Source organism: Atta cephalotes, assembly GCF_000143395.1.
Source record: "Atta cephalotes unplaced genomic scaffold scaffold00009, whole genome shotgun sequence".
In the NCBI taxonomy this organism is placed as follows: domain Eukaryota; kingdom Metazoa; phylum Arthropoda; class Insecta; order Hymenoptera; family Formicidae; genus Atta; species Atta cephalotes.
Window position 1 is genome coordinate 2,027,087 of NW_012130073.1, and position 24,022 is coordinate 2,051,108.

Consider the following 24,022-nt stretch of genomic DNA (forward strand, 5'->3'; position numbering starts at 1 on the left):
TTAACTTTAACGTTTAATTAATTACTATTATTATTTAATTTTTATTTTACTTACTTACTTACTTTACTTACTACTAATAATACTAATAATTATTATTACTACACACACACACACACACACACACACACACACACACACACACACACACACACACACACACACACACATATACAGATGTGGACACGTATGCCAACATTATATTATTGTAGTAGTCGTATTGATGATGGATGAGGACTTTTATTGATCAATGATCTATATACAAATACAAAGAGGGAGAGACACGTGACAATTTCTTTGTCGGCGTTCATAAATTTCGCACGACTCTTGACGACGTACATCGTGTGGGCGGAATAGCTCCTATTTTTATTTGAACTCGATCCATTTCGCCGCAATTCGATAGTGTGAAACGATTGTCTATTAAGATTGCTCCTTTAAACGGACGAGGGATTTATCGCGGAAGTAAAATGGGACACGTGAAGCACGAGAAATGCTTATTAATAAAACTGGAGATGACCGCAATGTCGAAAATCGAAACATAATGACCGAGTGACACGACAACCGTCGTAGTTCCCAGATTAAAACCGGTGATTCAAAGTGTAGATAATTTTGGCATATGGCTATTTATACGTCGAAGATATGCGGCACGGAAATGATAAGAAAATCATGAATGGCCTGTAGGATGTTCCAACAACGTTGGCGACAATGTGCGGTTTTAATCACATCGCCGATAAATTTTGGCGTACGTACTTGCCAAGAAACAATATCGTTTGATTTATTTCAATATAATTTATTTCAATATAATTTTATCTTTTGCTATTCTTATTTATACTTTATCTTCTTATTTATAGCTTATTTATTTTTTATTCGCTCCTACTCTTTAAATTTCTTGGAGTGAACTTTTACTCCAAAAGAGTGAAAAATAACTGCCATTATTGAAAAAAAAAAAAATAGAAAATATTTGCACTCTTGAATAAGAGTGGCAGATTTTCTCTTTTGGAGTGAGATTCATGTACACTGTAAAGAAAAGAAATTTTACTTGTTTTTTGGAGTGAATCTCACTCCAAAGGTATGAAATCTCATTCCAAAAAAAGAGTGAAAATCTACCACTCTTATTCAAGAGTGCAAGTTTTCATTCTTTTTCAATAGTGGCAGTATTTTAATTCTTTTGGAATAAAATTTAAAGAGAAATTCAGAGAATATTCATATCTTTACGTTAATTTAAGGTGAATGTCTTAAAATCTCAAAATGGTTATCATCCGGAATCGCTCATTCTTTCGCAACTTCGTAACTAGTTCAGGCACCGAGATCCTCGATCACGCGAGAGAACTTAATCGATCCACTCTATCAAAGGTGGCGGTCGGTTGCAGCCGATAACGGGAAAAGCAAATCGTATCGCCTCTCACTCTCCAGCGCCCAATGGAGAAGGGGCGGAAGTTCGTCCCACAGTGATGCTGTATGCGTTCATACATACGTTCACGTGTATGCAAGTGGTTGGCAAAGGATCGATGGAAAGGTAGTAGGGAGGGGGGTATTTGCAACACACGGCGGAAAAATCTGGCATTCCAGTGCGGCTGCTCGCGAAACGCAGGCAGTGATCCATGCACAAAACGATGACGTACGAGCTATAAGCTTAAGCTTCTCTCACACTGTCAACTCTATTTCCCTCTTTTCTTTCCATGATTTCATAGACGGTATGCTTTATAGGCGTGACGTCATAAGCAACAATTTAACGATAATAATATATGAATCTTTAGACTTTGCTATAGATTGCTATTATGAATAGATTTCTTTAAATTAATAAATAATTAAATTAATAAAAAAATAATTAATACTTTTTAATTATTAGAATAAGTTAATAGAATTCTCTATTAGATTTAATTATATTTTTTAATCCTACCGGTCTCAAATTTACTATATGATTATATTGTTTAGATGTAATTAAAATACTAAAAAATAAAAAAATAAAATATTTTCACAGAAAAAAGATCTTACATTAACAGAAATCAACAAAGAAAAAAATTTTTAAATAAATATTAATAACATGATAAATTACAGGTTGAGTTATATAAATCAGCAGAATTAATAGATATAATTTGTTTAATATATCTAGATCCTTTAAACTTATATAGAAAAAACGATTTTACTGAAGTATCTAAAATTCAATTAGATACAAATTTGAAAATAATTTGAAACATAAAATAAAAATAATTGTTGAATCATTATTACATAGGAAACTTAAACAATTGATGAGCAATGCCGCAAGAAATTTTGACATTCTAACAACCAGCTTGAACGTCTTACATAATTATTTTGATAATAAAATTATTTTCAGATCTATAATTTAAAAAAATTGTTTACTTCAATAAAATGTCCATTTATTCTAAATTAAACTTAATTAAATTTAATAATAAATTTAATTAAATAAACAACTTGTGCCAATTATGGACAAAAATATTTAATATTAGATGTTCTTTAAGAAAACTTCAAATTTATCAAAAATTAAATTAATCAAAGCCGAAGACGATAATAAGAAAATTATAAAAACCGATTTTAAATTATATCATTAAGTGGATTTGAGTGATCAGAGTATACTGCGAAATATAATTTCATTCATTCCCGAATGATCCATCTGATTGAGAAATATAGTGTGAATGGGACCTTATTCGAGAACATGCCGTTACTTAACTCCGTCGCTCTCGGGGAAAGTCTTTAGACCACAAATCTATGGTAAGGCTAAAGAAATTCTCAAACGGCTGTTAGTGTGCAGGCACCGCTACAGACAAGGTTACTGAGGGATCAACTTCCGATTTCGAAATCGCATTCGGTACCGCAATCGTTTCGCGATATCTATGGTGGTCTCGAGCGCAAATAACGTGGTATTTGTGTCAGACGGCTTCGTGATTTTTGACATCGCGCTGAAACGGCCATGTATTAGTATACACCAGCTTAGCTATGCTTTTACTTTTACGACGGCGAGTCCCGCTCGAATGCTCAGACCAAGGTTAATCGATTTGTGGATGAATTAAGGTCCAAACGCTCGTCGTAAATCTCCGTAAATTCGATAGTTTAACTGCGGAACGATGTCGTATGCATTCGAGAATTTCTCATGCTTTTCAAATTACATAAAAATAGCTGAATTTGACCGTGCGTGAAAGGATAAATGTGTTAAATGCAGTTACGTCAAAGTATCTTTGTTGCATAAATTAAAGAGAATACTTTTGAGAATATATTTGATTAATTAGAAAAAATGCTAATTGATAAAATTCTCGCTATATGTTGCAATCTTAAATTTATATTATGTTTCTATGGAGAATGATTTTCAAAGTAACCGGCCTGGCAATTGTCGAAATAAGATATCTCGCATAGTTGCAGTCAATTCTGAGGCTGGTATTTATTATCAGAAAGTGTCTCTTAATTTGTTTTCGTATTTACTAGCGAGTCAGTGTAGCAGAAACCAAATTGAATAAATTAATAACATGGAAAGTGCTATTGAAATTATAGTTCTCGTTGGACAGTAGCTGTCAATCGACACTTCCGATCTGCCACTTTTAAAGCAATACTTGAGTAAACATTTCCGATGAGGTAATACCGTACTAAAATCGAAGTTTCTATTCGTTTTTATTGTCTCGTGATTAATCTGTATTTTCTCGAAATGTCATTTATTCAGAGCATAATTTAATATCTCGATTTACGAAATACCTTGAGAAAAACTGTAATTCTGAGAGGCAATCAGAACAGATAAGTAGATACGCGGCAAAAAGATGTGTTGCACGAAATTACATTAATAGGAACGTTCGCGTATAATCTAATATCTACTTTCTACATATAATTTTTGTAAGAAAAGAACGATTTTGCTGAAGTATCTAAAAACTAACTATAATTAAAAATCTGAAAATAATTTTGTTGGATTATTAAAATAATTACGTAGAGGAATCTTATGAGCAATGCTGCCAAAATTTTTAACATTCCAGCTTGAGAGTCCTAATTATAACTAACAAAATTATTTTCAACTCTATTTTTAGCTAAAATTTCAGATATTTTAATAAAATCATCCTTTTTAGATGCTTTCTATGCTTTTTAGATGCTTTCTATGCTTTTTTAATTACATGAAAAAATCGGTTTTACTGAAGTATCCAAAAATATGGCTACACGGAAAAAATGACTTTGTTAAAATATTTAAAAATTTAGATAAACAGATGAAAATAATTTGTTGGACCATCAAAATAATTATGTAGGAAGTTCAAGCATGATAAAAAATATTGATGCAAAAAGTTTTGACATTCTAGTTGAAAATCTTACATGATTTTGGTGGTTTCAACAAAATTACTTTCAGATCTGTATCTAGCTAAATTTTTAAACACTTTAGTTTTTAATTTAGTTTAAAATTTCTTTCCATGTATGGTACAATCATATTGTAAATAATCCTCGTTATCGAAGTTGTAAGTATCCTCGAGATTCTTTTATTTTACTTTTGACTTAACATATCTCTGCTCTCTTAGAGCTTGGATCAGCTTAGCCGAGTGATATTTTCTGTGATCTCATGAGAAGCCTTGAATAGCGATTTCTTTTGAGAGAGTAGGCGGTACGAAGTATTTGCGGTGCTGAAAGCGGCACCATCGATTATCCCGACCTATCGGAGGAGACGATAAACCAGACTGGACCGCATTGGAAGGCGATAAACTTTATCGTTTATCAAAGAAACCGAGCACGCTGCTGAGAGCGTGACAGTTCTTTCTCAGTCAAGATCGAGAGTTAAAAACGAAAGGGCGATACCATGTCAATCCTCGTCCTTAACCCAAAACAGCTTTGCGAGCAAGCTGCAGACGGCGACAAATCAGATAAGAAAGAGCGGCGTCAAATGTAATCTCCGTCAATTAACACGCTGACGCTCCCGCGCATTTCCGCCGTATAAACGGCGATAATTCTTGTCCTTCGGATTTTTCTATCGCGTCCGTAAAATAAACATTTGTCATGACGCCCTGAATATAGGCGCCGTTGACTAGAGTGACGCTTCTGGAACATCGAAAAACGAACCTTGCACAATAAACTTTAACTATACATGTCGCGATAATGTTTTATGATTAACAATGATTAAATGAATGTTCCTTTTTTTTACTTAAAATCAGCAAGCGAGCAGAAGATTATTTATTCGGTTACATAAATTCTTCAGACATTTCACATTTTTAGCGAATGATAAATTCTTTATTGCAAAGATAGAATATTAATTCAAAGACAAAAAAAAAGACTAAATTCAGAGACAAATAAAAACTTACGTATAGAATAAGATAAATCATTATTCCGAATAAAAATGTCTACTTTTATTAGGTTGATAGTTTTATAATAAAAATCAATATTTCTAATAAAAATGTTTTACATAAAAGATCCTCATAAAAAGAATAAGATATTATATACTATTGTAAAAATCACTAAAAGGTATTAGTTAAGTTAGAAATAATTACGGCTTTCGAACGATTTTCAATGGGAAAAGGATTCAATGGAAATTTATACAAGAGAAGTTTAGGGAAAAATCTAATATGCATTTCACTTACTTTAACCTTTATTTTATGATCCTATAAATAAAATAGTATCTCAAAGTTTTTTTAGCTATCCTAAATAAAATTATGCACGAAACTCAATACACGCTAATTTCTCTTTTTTTATTTACTAGCTGCTACGACTATTTTATTCAAACGTCCATTATGATATTTACATTCAAAGGGGGAATGAATCGAGAAGCAATAAAATGTACTGACAGAGACAAATTGCGAGAAGTAATGGTCTGAGAAATGCGGTAAGCTCAAACAGAGGGCATAGTTCCACCGTTATTTTGGTAATACATCATACGATCTGTCTATGACAGTAGTAGAGTGATATCGATCGTCGACGCGCTTATTATACGTATCGAAGTTTAATCTATCGAAAGAACATATCATGCATGTCAAGCATACCTTATTGCAGCGTAGCCATAACATAATAATATTCGGATATTTAAGAGGTCCCCCTAATCCACAACCACCAGCGATACGCTGGGCTTTCAGCAACTCGGACTGTGTTTTTCCGTGTTGGTAGAAAATCTCCAAAGATCTGCAAAAATTTCAAAAAAAATCTTCACAAATCTATAATTTTTGCGGAATCTTTGATGCATTCCGATTTATCTTTTCCATAATAATATTAAGAGATATCGTGTAAAAACTCATTAGTTAAATCTGAATCTTTATACAAAAAGAAGAGTTTTGAAGTAAAGTCTAAAAAGTCTAAAAAGTTTAGTCTTCTAGATACAGATCTAAAAATAATTTTATTGGAAACTCAGGTATAATGAGAGCTACAAAAAAACATTTTGACATTTTAATAATTTCCAGTAATTTCTAGTAACCATCTTGAGCATTCTATAATTCTTTTATTTTATATTATATTTTATATAATTCTTTTATATTAATAATCTAAAATTATTTTCAAATTTGTATCTACATAGTTAAATTTTTAGATACTTCAGCAAAACTATTCTTTCTGTCAATGTTCTTATCATTGACTTATATCACTAACTAAAGACTTATTATTATCGCTATAATAGAGTAATGATGTGCGATATTTATTCTAGTTAACTAATGATAAGTGTTATGTTTAAACAATTTAACTAAAGCAAAAAATCTCTGTTAGATTAAATTAAATTAAAAATATATTCATTAAGACACAAGAATATGATTAAAAAATGGATTATTAACATTATTGGTTTCCATCATTGGTCGCTTTAAAATGCATTAAAACTAAAAAATAATTAAGAAACTAAGATCCTAAGCGAAAAATTATATCCTGAATTGATCAAATTGTATTTCAAAAATAGATCCATTCAAGTTATCGAATGAAATTAAAAATAAACTATGAGTTTATGTACAAAGGCTCTAAGAATGTAATTTACGACGAGTGACTGCACAAAAATCTTTCGCAATTTGAAGAGAAAGATCATGAGCAAGTTGTCTCCCCTGTGAAAGTGCCGGATTATTAAAAGCTCGTTCGTCAAGTGATCGCAATGGCGCTTGATAATTGGCGGGCGTCGTTTCACGCTCGTTAATTATACGGCGTATTACGCTACAATACTACATGATTCTTATCTCGACTTTAAAATAAAATCCAGTATTAAATTAGCAACAAATACCAGTTTAGTACGTACTAAATAGTTTTCAGGAATCTCGTATCTTGATAAATGCCGAGTACGTGCGACACAAACTAATTATGAGTTCCAATCTTGACTCACGCGTGTGTGATTGTATTTAATGTTGCCATGTCTAAAAGACGATTGTTTGCAATCATAATATTAATTAATTGCGCTGCGCTATTAATTCTTCGCTCAAACTGTACCTAAAGATTCTAAAACAAAGTCTAGCCACGAGCGATTTTGTCAAAATTTCTACGAAACAGAAAGATCTGTTTCTCTACATATAATTATTTCACTTCAGAATTTTAATTAAATTATAGATAGAGAGAAAAAATAAGGTTAACATATACTCGAGAATATACTTCTATAATATAATTGTATAGAGTTTGCATGTCCATATAGAGAGTATATAGAATGAAACCGTATAAGTTAAAGTGAAACAATATTGAATTAGAATAAAAATTTGTAGCGCTACAAACTTCAAGCTGTGTAATTTCATTAAGAATAAACAAAATTTAAATTAAAAGTTTTAAAACCTAAAAATCTCTATTTTTAAAAGATTACTATCTTTTTTCTATAAGTTTTTACATATAGAAAACTACGAGCTGGATAAAATGGAAAAGGAGCATTTTAACGTATACTCTATAACTTCGTTAAAAATCACCAAAATTAAAAAAACAGATTTTTAATTTTTAAGTTAAAACTTTATTCCATCGCTGCATCGAGATAATCGCCAAATTGTTTTTAAAAACATGTACACATAATACAAATGAAATAGCGCTATGAACTTTTGTTCAAACCTAATATATGTACAGAAAAATGTGAAAAAAAAAAATAATATATATATATATATCTTAGAATTTTGATAAAATCAAACTCTATTACAGGATCTTTAGCTACATCTATCTGTGGAAAAAGTGAGAAAGATTGAATGGGAATGTGCATGCGACATGACAAATATATGTCGAGTATCGCCGCGTGCGTATAAATATACACGTGACACGAGCCGGCCGATGATGGAAACAAAAGTCTCTATAAGCCTGGCCAAAGCTGTCTCCGAAATTAACGATCATCCCCCGGCTTCCCCGATAGACGACTGAGAGTCGCCTAATTTCGTGACTGGGTCGTCGCCATCGTCGCCGAGTAAACGGATCTCACGACGACACGCGAGTCCCGGGAGAGAAGTGTAAAAGCTGTAGTTTCAACATGGACGAACTTGTCGACGACGTCTGAACGTCGCTTTCTATTTCCGTGACAGTCGTCAGCGCCTCCTTCTAAGCGAGTCCGAGAGGCGGGACAAAGGGAGGAAAAAAGGATGAAAATTGGACGCATGGCGGTACACATCGTTTCTCTTCGGAGGCGCCGTGAATGAGGTAAACGACCGTCTGTGGCAATCGAGCGAAATTTATTGGCCTAGGTTAGGCTATAGGACGAAGACAGTGGCTGATAGAACATCTGTGAGATGTTAAGATTTTTAGATCTTTTTTTATATAACACTTTATCTCGAATTATATTGCGACGTTACATGGAAAGGACGATTTTGCTGAATCATATAAAAACTTATATCATACAGATACAGATCTGAAAATAATTATGTTGGACCATTAAAAATGATGTAAATTTAAAATGAAATCATAAAAAACGAGCAAAAAAATAAAGTTAGCAACAATCAAATTTATTAATCAAATAGTAGTATAATTGTTTTTATCTCCAAACGAGCAATAAATTATATAATTATATTATTTTAATCATGGACACATACTTTTTGTTTTTAGCCTTTTATTAATGTTGACCGCGAAGCCGAACTAATATTAACCATATTAAATTTTTACTTATTATAACATGCTTTTTTTACTTTAGCTTTTTATGTATTTATTTTTTATCGTTCAACTGTATATATTAATTATCAAATTTTAACCGAACTTGTAATTTTAATTAATTTTTTTAAACAATTATTAGGGTTGAAAACGATTGTAAATTAAATCATATTATACTATTGATGAATCTATCTTCTTATTGTTGTTAACTTTATTATTTTGTTCGCGCGTGTTTATTGTTTTTAATTTCATTTTAAAGACTAATAAATTTCAACAAATTTTTATCATATATTCTAATAAACACGGTTTCTCAATTGTGTTTTTTAATTGTGTCTCAGCCTTTTTCGTGTTTTATTTTGTTGTTTCAATAATGTAGAATTCAAGCATGATGATGATGATAATATATTGCAAAAATTGTTTACTGTAATTATTTAAACATTCAACGTAATTCTTTTCAGATTTATATCTAAAATATCTAAATAAATTTTTAAATGTTTCTATTTCTCTCCATGAAAGATAAGGCAATTATAATTGTCAGATAAATGTATTGTATACATATACAATACATATTCATAGACATTCAATAGATATTCATGATTTTGTGATTAATATCATTATAACATTGTTGAAAGTGATAATATATTTCATAATTATTAGAAAATTATTTAAAACATTATTATTGTAAATTTTTTATGTTGGAAAAAATGTTTATATTATATCTTATAGTTTAATCAATTCATGCTCAATCATACCAAATACGATTTATATTTTTATTAAAAATGTAGACATTGGTCTACATTTCTGTGAAAAGATAATTTAAATTAAATAATTCTTAGTTTAATATTATTTAAATTATTCCCAAGAACAATCGTCGATGATAAAAATTTTTATCAAAAACTTTTAAAAACTACTCTCGTTTCTATACAAACCCCATTTTGTGCAAAATTATATTGAGAATTTTCTACCAGGGAAAATAACTTTTCAATAAACAGTTCTTTAAAGAATATCTATGAAACATACAATATATAAGGAACTTTATATTTATGTAAAGGATAAGTGACAACCTTATAAAAATCTTCTCGCTGCGTGAAGTTTCCTTCACGCAAGACAATTTAAAAGTTTTCCAGCCACTCCATCGCTTCCATCTCACTGTTTGCATACCATACACATACTCGGCATTAGTACGCAGATCTGCTAAGGAATTTCAATGGACGGAGTTGAAGCGAGTTGTTAAGAAGCCATGCGTGAATTGCAGCTGTTTTCGAATCGTGCCTTCCCTCGCAACGTGGTGTGAAAATGCGGAATGAACAGATCGAAGTTATGCAAGTGCAATGTCGCACTTCGTATTACGCATATCTGATAGTCTGATAAGCGAAATCTGATCATCCGCGGGAATCTGCCTCCGTTGAGGAAACTGATCCCCACTGGAGTTGGATTTTTTTTTTTTTTTTTGGAATGTTCAAAACGCTGATGAAATCAAGAATAATAAACTTCTCATTTGCAAAACAAAAAATAAAGTTATTTGAGAGTTATTTGAAGAAGCGAAGATTAGCAAGAAACTCGATAAATACATTTAAAAAACGGTTTTGCTAAAGTATTTAAAAATCTATTTAAATTTAATTTATATAGATCTGAAAATGATTTTGTTAAAGAATTAAAATAATTATATAAAACGCTCAAGTTCATTGTTAAATTTGTAGTATCAAATTTAACATGTAACCTAATTTAATCACTGCTCCTAATATTTAATATATCATTATTTTATACTAAAAAATGGTTACATTTAAAACTATAGATTTAACAATGTCGATTATTAGAATGTCAAACTTTTTGCAGTATTGCTCTTTATGCTTCTATTGCTGAGCGTTCCATATAATAATTTTAACAAAATTAGTTTAACAAAATTATTTTCAAATCTGTATCTAATTAAATTTTTTAATATTTCAACAAGATCGTTTTTTCCGTGTTTGACGATGAAAATATCGTTTTCCTAATTAGGAGTTTTAAACGCGAATTGATTCGAAGCTCACTAGCGCGAATCTTAAATGCTTGCTAACGCTATTCTCGGAATTTACATGAGAGCGAGCACGCCGCTCGCAATCGAAGCCCTAAACGTCTAAACATCCGGCACAGTATCCCAGCGATAATTAATCCGACGCTTTCATCGGGCCGTTGCGATTATTGGGTCAGCCCACCCAACTACTTATCAGTCACAGGCCATGTCACGTTTAACGGCGTAGCTTATAAAATAAAATGTCGCAGCTTCATTAAAAAGCGCGAATGCGTGCGATTCTCTCGTCAATACGACATTACGACACGGTATAGTGACTTTTTGTATTATCAAGGTTCGAAAGAGTCGTAAATATTCTCTGACATGCAGCGGATGTACTTTACGATAATTAACAAGATAATGCCATCGAATGCTCTTTCGTTACATAATAAAATGATACATCATGACATACGGTGCACGATGATATCTTAAAACCATTGAATTATAACCGTTGATATGCTTTTTCACGCTCAATGAAAACAAAATCGCTCTTTATGCGAAAGTAGTACGAGTGTTGTATAAAATTATTATAACATACACAATTAACGAGCTTGGAGCAGAGACAGTTTTACCCTCGTTAATATTCATACATCCTTTCTGGGTCATGAAAGTCAATTATAATATTATTTTATTATATTATGTTAATATGAAATACTATATGAATTGTTCAAGTATTCTAGTTTTAACTAGAGCATTAATTATTTTAAACTATTCGCGATTAGAACAGCCCTAAATGGAACTTTTTAATTAGAAATCAGATTTCAAAATGAAAGATTGATAAGATACTTAATTCTAGAATGCTATATCGATATTGAATGAATATTGCTATTGATATGTAAATTTCACGTACGAGAAAATAGGCCATTCTTAACACAAAATTTTCATACTTTTAATGACAAAATGTATACAATGGACTTCATAAATGTATAACGCAATTATTCTTATACAATAACTTAAACATGAATAAATTCACTACCAAATTCAATCTTGTATATGAAGTATATAGTCCAATATCTCCTCGTAACACTTATTAATAAATATGTACTAATAAAAATATGTACTATTAAAAATTGGAATTATCACGCTTTTTGTTATAATATTGCCCTCATTCAAATTAACATGTAATGGAAAAAGCTTACCTAGCTTTCAATATCACAGATTAAACCTCCTGATGATTATTGAAGGCTTAACTTAACGTTCAATCATTTCGCTCACTCGTATGAAAGTTTAAGTTTAAGTATCGATAATGTTTTAAGATTAAGAGCAATAAGAAAAAAGCCTAGTAATAGTTACCAATTACATTTTGTTTAGAGTATTGGAGCAATATTTAGTAAGTATTACTAAACATAATAATAATAATCAATTGTCTTATAATAATTATTAAATATTTAGAAAAGTAAAATTAACGTTTATAGTTAGTATCCAATTAAAATGCTAGATTTTTTAATTATATATTAATCAAACATTTAATTAAAATTATAATAATTCACGAAAGCATTTAATAACTATCATCTAATAGTTCCACTATTATTATTATACAATTTTTTTAGTGGGCTATGTATAAAAGATAATAATAAGTTTCATTAAAAATTCATTATCTTTTTCTTTTAAAAATCTATTCTACTCAATATGTATTGTCATAAACACAACTTTAATTATATAATAACTGATTCTCGCGACTGACGTTGTAATTCTCAATTCAATTATTTAGCACAACTGTATATTCTCGATAATCGCTGAAGTGAAAAGCTACGAAGCAGATCGCGAGAATCGTCCTGTCAATCGTGCGGAACATCTCGATGGTCGAAGATATAGCCTCGCCAAATACGAAATTCTGAATACAACATTGAGTGGAATATAGAAATTTCGTTGGCACATTATTGAGGCGAATTCAGGCCCAATCTGTTAAAATGTGAAGTCGTTCGGATAAAGATAGACATTCGACGAGGTCGAATCTTCATTAAACAATCTCCGTTTTAATTAAGCTGATTCGTTACGAAACATCTTACAGCACAGATACTGGTATCGCGACACGTTCGTGACTTTATCATCAAGATTCAGCCCGATCTGTAGTCCGGATTTCTCTGTAGAAATTATACGTCGAAGAAAACGTTACAGCAAAATATCTTGTTTACAACATTTCAAGAAGTATTCAGCGCTTTTTTTTTTAACCAAGCCGGAGCTTCAAATTGATACGTATTAAACAAACAGAATAAAATTCTCTGAAGAATATAAATAAAAAAATTACAAGTACCTGTAAGAGTCAACACTGGATATTCATATATATATATATATAAATTTTTTATTGAATATAAATTAAAAAACAATTAAGTCTATCGATTCTTTTGGGTCAACTTCAATAAATACAATTAATCCTAATATTTCAACAATTACATTAAATAAATTACTGCATTCAAATAACATATAAAACTGAGAACGTCATCATGACATTAAGCGAAGTAGGTACATGATCAACTTCGATAAATTCATATTGAACTGGTAACGGAATCTTGTAAAAAATTACTTCTTGCAGTGAATCAGCATTATATAGAGTTCGGTATGTCAATTTTTAACATGTAGACAGATCGACGATTAAAAAATTTTTTAATGGAAGATATTAACATAGATAACCCATTTAATTTCGGATTAAACCTGTCGAACCTGCATATCTAATCTGCCAAGATGCAATATCTTGACGTTAAGATACAAAGATGATCGTCTGGTTGAAAGATATCGACGGGAAGAATTCAGGAGGGAAAAAACGGGTATCTACTGAACAGGTATTCCGATCCGCATCGTAGCTTCGATTCGCTATTTCTTATATGTTTTTTTTCTCCAGAGGGCCGCAAATCGTCCGATACCGATTGTGCAATTCTCAGCGGCGCGTAATCGACGGGAATTGGAAAAGACAGCGAGCGGCGAATAGAAAAGGCTGGACTTTCTCCCGGGACAAGTCAATTTTAAAGACACCTCGTGGCGCGTCACTCCTACGACACGTGATTCCATACCTCGATGGTTATTTTGTTACTTCAAGTGGAAACTGCCAATCTGAAACGCGATGCAAACTCAACGAAATTAACTCTTGTATCGGTATAGAGCCTGGCATCATTTGAAGTGCTCCTTTCCTATGAAATTATTTTAAGAACGGTGATAATGATCTTATTTAAAAATGTATGAGGGAGAAGATCGCGATTCAAATTTCACTCGAGTTAGTTTACCCGAGCGTATCTAAGTAACAGAATGAAACCGGTTGATCCAATTTCGCTGTCGCTCGATTTATCGAGGATAAAGTCAATCGTTCGCGATTTAACCAATATCCGCGTGCCATCGAGGCACGTGTATGACTTGATTGATTACCTGTTCTTTATTTTATTCATATATCATCGGCAACGATATTCTTGCAAGTCGATCTGGCTACACTTCGACTTTCTGCGGCTTATAATTAGTGGATTTTTTTCTAGGGGATCGTGGCTATTTTTTTATATAGTACATAGAAAGAATTTTGTTGAAAAATCTAAAATTTTGCTGGAAAATAGAAAATAATTTTTTTGAACCATCGAAGTAATAAAGAGCATCAAGGGTCCTTGATGTTTAATAATTATTTTTACAACAATTTCTAGTTCAAGCAAACTAATTATGATGGGAATTAAAACTTGCTGGCTAGAGGTTTGAAAATAATTTTATTGAATCATCAAAATAATTATATTAGAAACTAAAAAATGATGAGAGCAATTATGCTGCATAAAATTTTGATAGCAACCAGTTTTCTAGCAACCAGTTTGAGGTTCCAACAAAATTATTTTCAGATCTGTGTCTAGCAAAAGACCTTTAGACCTTTCAGCAAAAATGATTTTGATTTTTCCTTGTATAAATATCGTTTAGTTATTATTGGCCAAGATCGACTCATACTCGAAGACGCGACTAAATGAAGAGAAGAAGATCAAACTCCGTCCACGACTCGCTTGTGCTCATCACTCGTCGCTCCGATTCCTGATTCGCGTCTAGCATGTCTAGAGCGGTCTAGTGCGGTCTAGTACTTCGCGGTGTTACTTTGCATAACGTATTTAGGACGGTGGAATGGGGTCAGTGTAAATCCTAGCGATACTGAACGTCGACAAGCGGGCGCGCGCGCGTTGCAAACGACTCCACAACAGTTCACCCGGCGTGCGATTCGTTATGTCGTACTTTCCCCTACGTTAGATTTCTCGACTCGCCACCATCGTGCTCGCCGCTGCGCGAGGTATAATGCGGTTAACGCGAAATATGCAAGGAGAACGTACGCTGCTAAGAGATAATGCGAGATTAGAATTTTACGAGTCGTTCCGCGCGGCAAAAGGCCACTTTCCACTCGCATTTTCGTTCGCAAGCGAGTCGAGACGTTGCCATAAATCCTGCCGTGCGCTATGTTGATTATAAGATATATATATATATATATACATACGATGCCGTATACACACGCGGTAGAAATAGTAATACTTCTACTACTATTTGCAATTTCTCTTTGCGTTTCGATAATTAAAGAATCGAAGATCTAAACATTTGACATCAAAAGAGAGGAGATCGCTGAAAAGATTTGATACTAATTGTGACAAACAATAGATTTGACTGTACTTGGCATAATCTTTTAATTGAAATAAAATAAAATAGTAATGTTAGTGGAGATACGAATAAATATAATATCAGTGTGAATGAGATTTAACTCTTAAATCCTCAAAATTTAATACAAGTAAATTCCTATGTAAGTTTCCACGAATGTTGATATTTAATTAAATGTTCATAACACGAAAAACACAATTTGCAATCAATTGGGATATACTTACCAAACAAAATTGAAGTAAATGTAAACTCCACTCTGGATTTGAATTCCTCGCTAGTTTGTAGAAGTCAAGTACGAACTACTAACTACCAGTACTAAGTAGTTTGTGTTTGCAGCTTGTAGTTAACTTCTGCATTGAAGAGAACTCAAATTCAGATGACATTTGCGTTTACTTTAACTTCGTTTGATAAGCAAGTACATTTCAATTGGTTGCAAATTATATCTATTGCGTTGTGAATATTTAATGCTGAGACATTTATATACTGTGTCTTCTGATTTACGTACTAACATCCGCAGAGGTTCATTCACACATAAGCATTTTACTTTAGTTATTAGATAATTCTTTAATCCTTAAATGCCTTTACGATATGTATATCCATCTTTTCTTTTATTGTTTTTTATTGTTTCAATTTTTTAATTGCTTATAAGATTATATTAATAAAAATACATGCTTTTTTGTCTGACGTTTTTGATTGAAAAAAAATTTTTTGAAAAATGTAAAATATGTTAGACATGTGTTGAAATGCCTATACTAAATGTTTTGCTTCAACTAAATTATTTTATTGCTTCAAAATCAAGAATTTGTTTATCCACATCCAAACATTCGATTAATTGATTCAAATTGAAAAAGGATTTCTCAGTGTAACAATAAATATTACAATGGCATTTGCGAACACTTTTTATCATATAACTTGCTCAAGAATTTTTAACTTTAGTTTAAATAAATTTATTTAATACGTTACTTTATTGTAACTATGCATAAAAGCTTTTGAGAAAAAATTATTCTATAAAAAGTTAATTTATTGATGTCATCGAAATGTTCATCGAATTTCCTAAAATTTTATTTCATGTGTAAATTCATTCTCATTTTCTTTCATCGAAATGCTTGTATAATTAAATATCTATATTGGTTAAAACAGGTTGAACAGATATTCATATATCTTTGATTTGTGATTTTTAACAAAAAAACTGAGAATCAATGCTTTGGAGAAACTTGTGTAAATTATAGTGAAATAAAACATCCTTCTTTCTATCGACAATTTCCAACGGTTATCATTTGCAACGCTACGAAGGAAACATAGTTCTCGAGCATCTTGCATTTTAATGCAGCCAACGTTCTAGTTATCGATAATTACATGATGCAGAGATATCCTAGCGGCTAAGAAAAGATCTCGTATAATCTACACTTGAAACTTGGAACAATCAAGACCTTCGCTATAGCAAATGCACCTATTAACTATTTCCGAAAATTTCCAATAGATACTAAAGAAACATATTTTTAATATAGATATATATTACAGAGAGAGAGAGAGAGAGAGAGAGAGAGATGCGAAGCTTTACGTTAATTTCTCAAAAATGCAAGTAGAAGTCAATGTGAACCGAATATAATTGAATATCTTTCATAGAATCAAAATATTCCATTAATTTCAAGCACGAGTAAGAACTGTGTCAAGAATAGGCCATCTTTATACTGTGAGGAAAGTTCAAAAGCGAACATAATCACGTATTTTGTCTCTCTTGTGAAGTATTTCGCCGAAAAAGATCTTTGTCGAGATAATTCACTCCAAGTGGCAATGACAGCAGTACCTGCTTGGCCAAGGTTGTGCCAAGACTGGAGAGAAAGACCGAGAGAAATAGAAGTAGAGACATAGAGAGACAGATAAATAGAGAAAGATAGAGAGAGAAAGAAAGAGACAGAGAGAGAAAGGGAGAACATGGATAAAATCTATCTTTCAGCATAGAGTAGTTCTGGACTGATGCCAAAGAAGAGAGCAGGCAGACCTTAGTCATCCCATAGGAGTTTCGCCTCGCGACGGACTGAAGTAGGAAGAAGCGCGCGAGAAGCGGCAAAGGCGAGGCTGTGTCGGCTAATAAAAGACAAGCGTAACGTAATTCCACCCGCGCTCCAATAATAGTGCCGTCGTTTAACAGTGCTTCCGTCGTCATCGGCGTTCTCATGCCGACAACTAGGACTATTCTCAACGCACACGATTATTATTCGGGAATCCGGCAAACTCGTAAGCATCTCATCTGCGCGAGAAAACGAAAAAAATTTGAGTAAAATTAATCAGAATCGCAAGATGAAATGAGTTATGCCCTTTAATTTAATAAAATCATCTATTTCTTCTAAGAGATTCATTTTGACATAACAAGTTGTATTTTTCTTCTAAAAATAACTAACAATAAAATAACATGTTAAATAAAATAATTCATTACATTTTTAAATCACCTGGATAAAAATAAAAGCTGTTGAGAAATTATACAATAAATGTGTTTGGAAATGCCGTTATTTTTTGCTAATGTCATTATAAACAGAATCGTTCACAAAAAAATGATTTTGCAAAGATTTAAAATTTTGTTAGATACAGAAAATAATTTGTTCAATCATCAAAATAATTAACTCATAATTAACGTTGAAAACTCAAACTAGTTGCTGGAATATTAAAATTTTTTGCGGCTTATTTTTTTAGATTTTAACACAATTAAATATTTTGACGGTCCAACAAGATTACTTTCATATTTGTATCCAACAAAATTTTATATCTTTCAGCAAAATCGTTCTTTCCATATTTTAAAAATTCAATTTTTTTGCCTCTAATTATTGTGTCTCGTAACATTAATTTTGGACGATAAATCCGCGAAATCTTTTGGAGGATTCATTTTGCTATCAATTTCTGAAAATATCACAATACGCTCGGAAATATAAAATTCTTCTATAAAATTCTTTAATTGGCGTATATGCGTGCGCGATCCGAGTGTGCGCTACTTCCAATCATCGACAACCGGCAATTCGTAATCAAACAAGGTGTAGGCCACCTGTTCATATTTAGGCTCCGACGCTAATAAACGCTCAGGTTAGTGAGCTCGAGGGATCCGTAGAGATCCCGGTCTCTCGCTCTTTTCTCGAGATAGGTCGATACATCCATTTAGGAGGCACCGGTCGGTGTGAACACAGGTGTTTAGCGCTCTTCTGCCTGCATCACGGCGCGAAGAAGTGATGTGGGAATAGTGGGAAGAATTATCGGGTACGAAATGAATAACTCGTAAAACTCGGCACCGCGGCCGATATAGCGAGTAAGAAATATAGTTGTGGCCACGCGATAGTGAAATAATTGTTTTTCTTCGTGAAACGTGAAAGTCAACGCGCGAAATGATAAAATACATCTAATAAGCTGTATCCGGTAACCTGCATTATCGCAGTGTGCGATCAAATCGATCCGCTTGGCAATAAACTCGTTATCCCATTATGGTTAAAGGTAAACGTAAAGATAGAGTACACAATGTAACAGAGAACGATGTAAGTGTACGACGAAAAGCGTGTAATCGATAGAATTTCATGAATAGTTAGAAGCAAGTCATCATTCTATTTGTTGTTCATTTTTTTCAGATTGAGCAGAAGATACAGAAATTACGTGTTTTGATTTAAAAAAATAACGTAAATTTAATTTCGACAATTTTATTAAAATTGCTTTACTTTTACGTTCATTTATATTTGCATTTATGTATGATATTTAAGAAACATTTATATTATGTGTTTTTGTCTCGCTTTTGCAATTCGATTAATTTTTTCAATTTTAATCAATTTAATTTGCGCAAACGATACCAGCATTCGAAACTATTCTTTATCCGTTTAATTTGTTTCCATGTTTATTGTTGAAAAAGGCTAAAACCTGATCGAAACGTTGCGATTTTTAACATTTTATTAATAAATATTTTATATTGCGCACTAACACGCGGACTCTTATTAGCTAATTTATGTTTCTTTTTATTGATTCATTCTCAGAGCTCATATTTTACCACATTATATTATTTATAAAATATACTCGGCTTGTGTGTGGAACAAAGGTGGCGATTTAAAATAACTTTTTGGTATCGTAAGGCTTGAAGTAAGACATTTGATTCTTTTATTTTTCCTTTTATTTTTTTGATTTTTGTAACTATAATTACACGTTATAATATGATTATTACTGCTATGATGTTAGTAGTAATAACCTACAATTATTTAATATAATAACTGTTAATACTTGTTAATAGAGAACTATTTATAAAATTATTATTACCAACATTGTAATAAGTAATAATCATAATTATAACAATATATAATCATAATTGTAAATATCAAAAATTTTTTCTCTAAAAGAAAGATTTTGCTGAAATATATAAAAAAATTTAAATAGATACAGATCTGAAAATAGTTTTGTTGGACAAAATAATTATGTAAGAAATTCAAATAGTTTTTTTACAAAAAGTTTTTGACATTTCAACAACTAGTTTGAACGTCTTACATAATTATTTTGGTCAAAATGATCTTCAGATCTGTATCCGGTTAAATTTTTAATACTCCAGCAAAACTACTGAACTTCTTTTCATGTGTTCGAAAAGAAACGTTTAAGAAACGTTATCGAAAATACAATTTAAAGGAGACAATTTAAAGGAGACAAAGATAAATCAAAACGCTGAATTAAATTAAGTGGATAGACAATTTGTCATGTAATCGCAAGATTAAATGGGATACAAAATGGGATATAAAATGAGATGTAAAATGGGCGTATAGAGATAAATTTACTGGCTATGTCTATTCAACAAGCAAATTTGCTTGGTTGCTTTATAAATCGCGTTGAATGGTATGTAGACAGCGATTATCGTCACATAAAGCGACTGGCAGAAAGACACGTGTATTGTATATTTCACTGGGAATATTTTTGAAATAATATATCTCTACGTGATAATACTCTATAAGAATGTACATACAGTCGGAAATTATATTTTTTTGTAAGATAGCATTCTATCATACCGTCATACTTTTACATAATTTTTCTCATGTATTTCAGAGTTAGGTATGTATATTAATCTTATATAAAATTTGTTACCTGGAATATTTCCTATACACGATGAATAAAAAAGATTTGCGATGATCAATGAAATGTATTTAAATTTCCAAATTTCGCAGTGAATATTCAAGTAATTGCTGATGATTTAAAACGAATGACATTCTTCAAAATGTGGAAGGTTCTCTCTTTAATCACGTTTTTTCAAAATACTTTATCTGCAGCGAGATTAATGTGTACCAGTTGCACGGCATAATTACATAATTGATAGAGAGATCAGCAATACAAGTATAACCAGATTGTCGCGGTGAATTTAAATGAATCAGAAATAGGACGTACGTGTCGACCAACTATTGAAATTATTGAAATTATTTTACTGGAAATACTTGAAAGTATCCGGCTTTGTGGGTCAACTGCGGAGTACACGGCTGTTACGCGTGCTTACTCACATTAAACGGCTACCGAAAACTTTGGTTTCGTGTAATGAATTGACGCAACTCGTAATGAGCCAGCATACACAGAATCTTATTATAACGAAAGCCACTCGCCGTCCTTAGAAAACTTTTTTTTAAATACTTTGCATTTGCCAAGTCGATAATTACACTTAATCAATCAATCAAAGACCTAGATAAAGTCTCGAATACTTAAAAGTTGTATCTCTCAATAATATCTCAATTTTTCAATTATCTTTCGATGTATAGGTACCTACTTCTTGTTATATAAATGTTCTGATGATTAAAAATTTAATTGTATCGTTGACATATACGTCAACTCTCCACAAAAAATTGACCACCATACAGCATTTATATTGGATATGTTGTACCACATTTCATCATCTTTTAACCACAACCGTAATATTCAGCAGATTGAAGTTCCTTAATGTTAAAATAGGTCATGAGAAAATCAACTTTCTTTCGATACGGGGAAAATCCAATTTAGGGAGAGTGTGACAAATATTTTGTGTAGTTAAAAATCGACAAACCTTTCAATAGTTCATACACTATGATTAATATTTAAAAATACATGTAGACAGTTTTGACAAATCGCTGCAAGCAATTTCGAATCGGAAAAAAAAAAACAGAAATAAGATATAACTCCCTTCAATTTCTTTTTCTGACTTGGATTGAGCTTACAAAATATATGTAAAATTAAAAATAAATTATAATGCAATACGTGTCAAATAATATCAAAATAATAGAACATAATAAATATATCAATGTAAGGTACATCTTACATTGATATCAGGAGGCAGTATCTCTGATGTCATCAAAATTACATGAGATAACAAAGGAACGAAATATAAATACAATTTAATACGATATCTGAAAAAATTTTGACGCGAGATTTGCAAACTTGAATATGTATATAAATTCACATAAAAATATTTAAACACTAAGATTCTTGGTTGAAAATAAAATTTATCTTTCTCAATTTGATTTATTTTCATCGGTCTAATCTCCAATTATAATTGTCTCCTTGAAATAAAGTGTTCTTTAGTTATTGGTTATTACGAAAAATATTATTGTAACTTCAGTAAAAGTAATCGAAGATGGATGCTTAAGTCTTGTTAACATCAAATTATAAAAATATTAATTAAAATAATGGTACCTTAGTTAGAATAATCAAATTTTAGTTAAAATAAAACTTTTTAAATTAAAAAATAAGAAAATTTTTGTAAGTTACAAATTAACAAAATAAATGATTATTCGTACCAAACATTTCTCTCAGTAATAAGTATAATATTCGCAATTTCTCCAAACTTTCAGAAATTCAGAAATTTAATTACAAGATGCGATCGCGTATTTCGTTACGCTCAAGACTCGCTGTACGAATATCGCGCGAGGATTTCGTTAAAAAGTCGATACAAAATTATCAATCAGTATACCTTAAATTAATGCAACTCGGTAACACAACTTTTTCTGCGAGAATTCCATTTTTTTTTTTCGTCGATCGCTTGTGCTTGATCGACGAGTCGTTCCCCGCAATTGATCTTTCGATCACGAATCGTAATTATCGCATACTCGGATCGTTATGGAATTTATCAGTTAGAACACGCCCTACCAAAACGTTACGTAACGGTGCGGCACTGGGAGGCCCCTACGGTGTATATCTTACGGAACAGACGCTTTAAGTCTGTTCGTTGTACGTCATACGTGTACGCACGTGTCGCTCCGTTGTGCCACCCACCTTTCCTAATATTACATTTTCCCGGTACCTTGTTACGATGGTTACCGATAACTTACACCGATACAATAATTTATGTGCTACTTTTTCACGAAATGCAACAAATAACGCGCATAATACCTCTGCATGTGATGTCCATATTTAATAATAATTTATACACACAGAAAGAAAAATATTGCTAAAATATTTAAAAATTTAAGTAGATATACAGATCTGAAAATAATTTTGTTGATCCATCAAAATTTGTATTAGTATAAGCTCAATTTTAAGATCTATCTTTCTTCAAAATTATTCTTTTTATGTACGTATATTTCTTTTATTTTATGATCACGTGAATTCTTCATTCAATCTCCAAAAGTTTAGAAGAATGAAGTTTTAACAAATATTCAGCATCGCTGATAAGATAACAAAGCATTGTAATGTTATATCGTTAAGACAGATGAAATTCATATTGTAAGATTATTATAGCTATCATTGTCGATAGAACAGATATCGATATACTGCGGCAATATGGTGTTCCCAATAATCTCGCGATTTCATAATATTACGTATTATTATTACGCCATGTAATTCTAGATATCTTGACTACTATTCAATGGAAAGTGCAGATTGCGCAAAGAAAAAGAAAGGTAAAACAATTTTCTTGAAAGTACTCTTTGTCTCTTCCCTATAAAATATTTATTAAACATTCCTTACATTTCTAAACCAATTTATAGAATCTGACGTCTTTATATATTTCTATTCGTTTGCGTTCAGAAAAAGAAAAACAAACTATCGCAATTTTGGTCAATCTTTCACCAATTATAAAAATGTACGTTCCATCCTTAAAACTCTCTTTAAAAATATCATTACAGAATTCCTGTATTCATTGTAGAATTCTTCAAAAAAAAAGCTAAAATTTTAATCAAAACTCTCGAAAACTAAAAAATTGGGGTAACTTCATACATTTCTTCCATCTTTTTATTCATACAATAAGATTGATTTTGAAGTTTTTAAAAATTCTGATGTGTGTGTGTGTGTGTGTGTGTGTGTGTGTGTGTGTGTGTGTGTGTGTGTTGGTCGTAACGTAAGTTCGTCGACCTAACTTAATTACTTAATTTAAAATAAAAATTTTAAAATTAAAAGTTAGTTAAACTTTAAAAACTTTTAAAAAAAATTTTTTAAAGTTTTTCG

The 24,022-nt window shown here is 31.5% G+C and overlaps 1 protein-coding gene across 1 annotated transcript in view; it reads right to left on the bottom strand.

Moving 5' to 3' along the window:
* Positions 1-24,022, bottom strand: part of LOC105627454 (tRNA dimethylallyltransferase, mitochondrial) — a 106,488-nt gene that overhangs the window by 42,163 nt on the left and 40,303 nt on the right. The window contains exon 4 of the mRNA XM_012208736.1: positions 5,949-6,084. Coding sequence (XP_012064126.1) covers positions 5,949-6,084 — 136 coding nt within the window. The remainder of the gene's footprint in view (positions 1-5,948; positions 6,085-24,022) is intronic.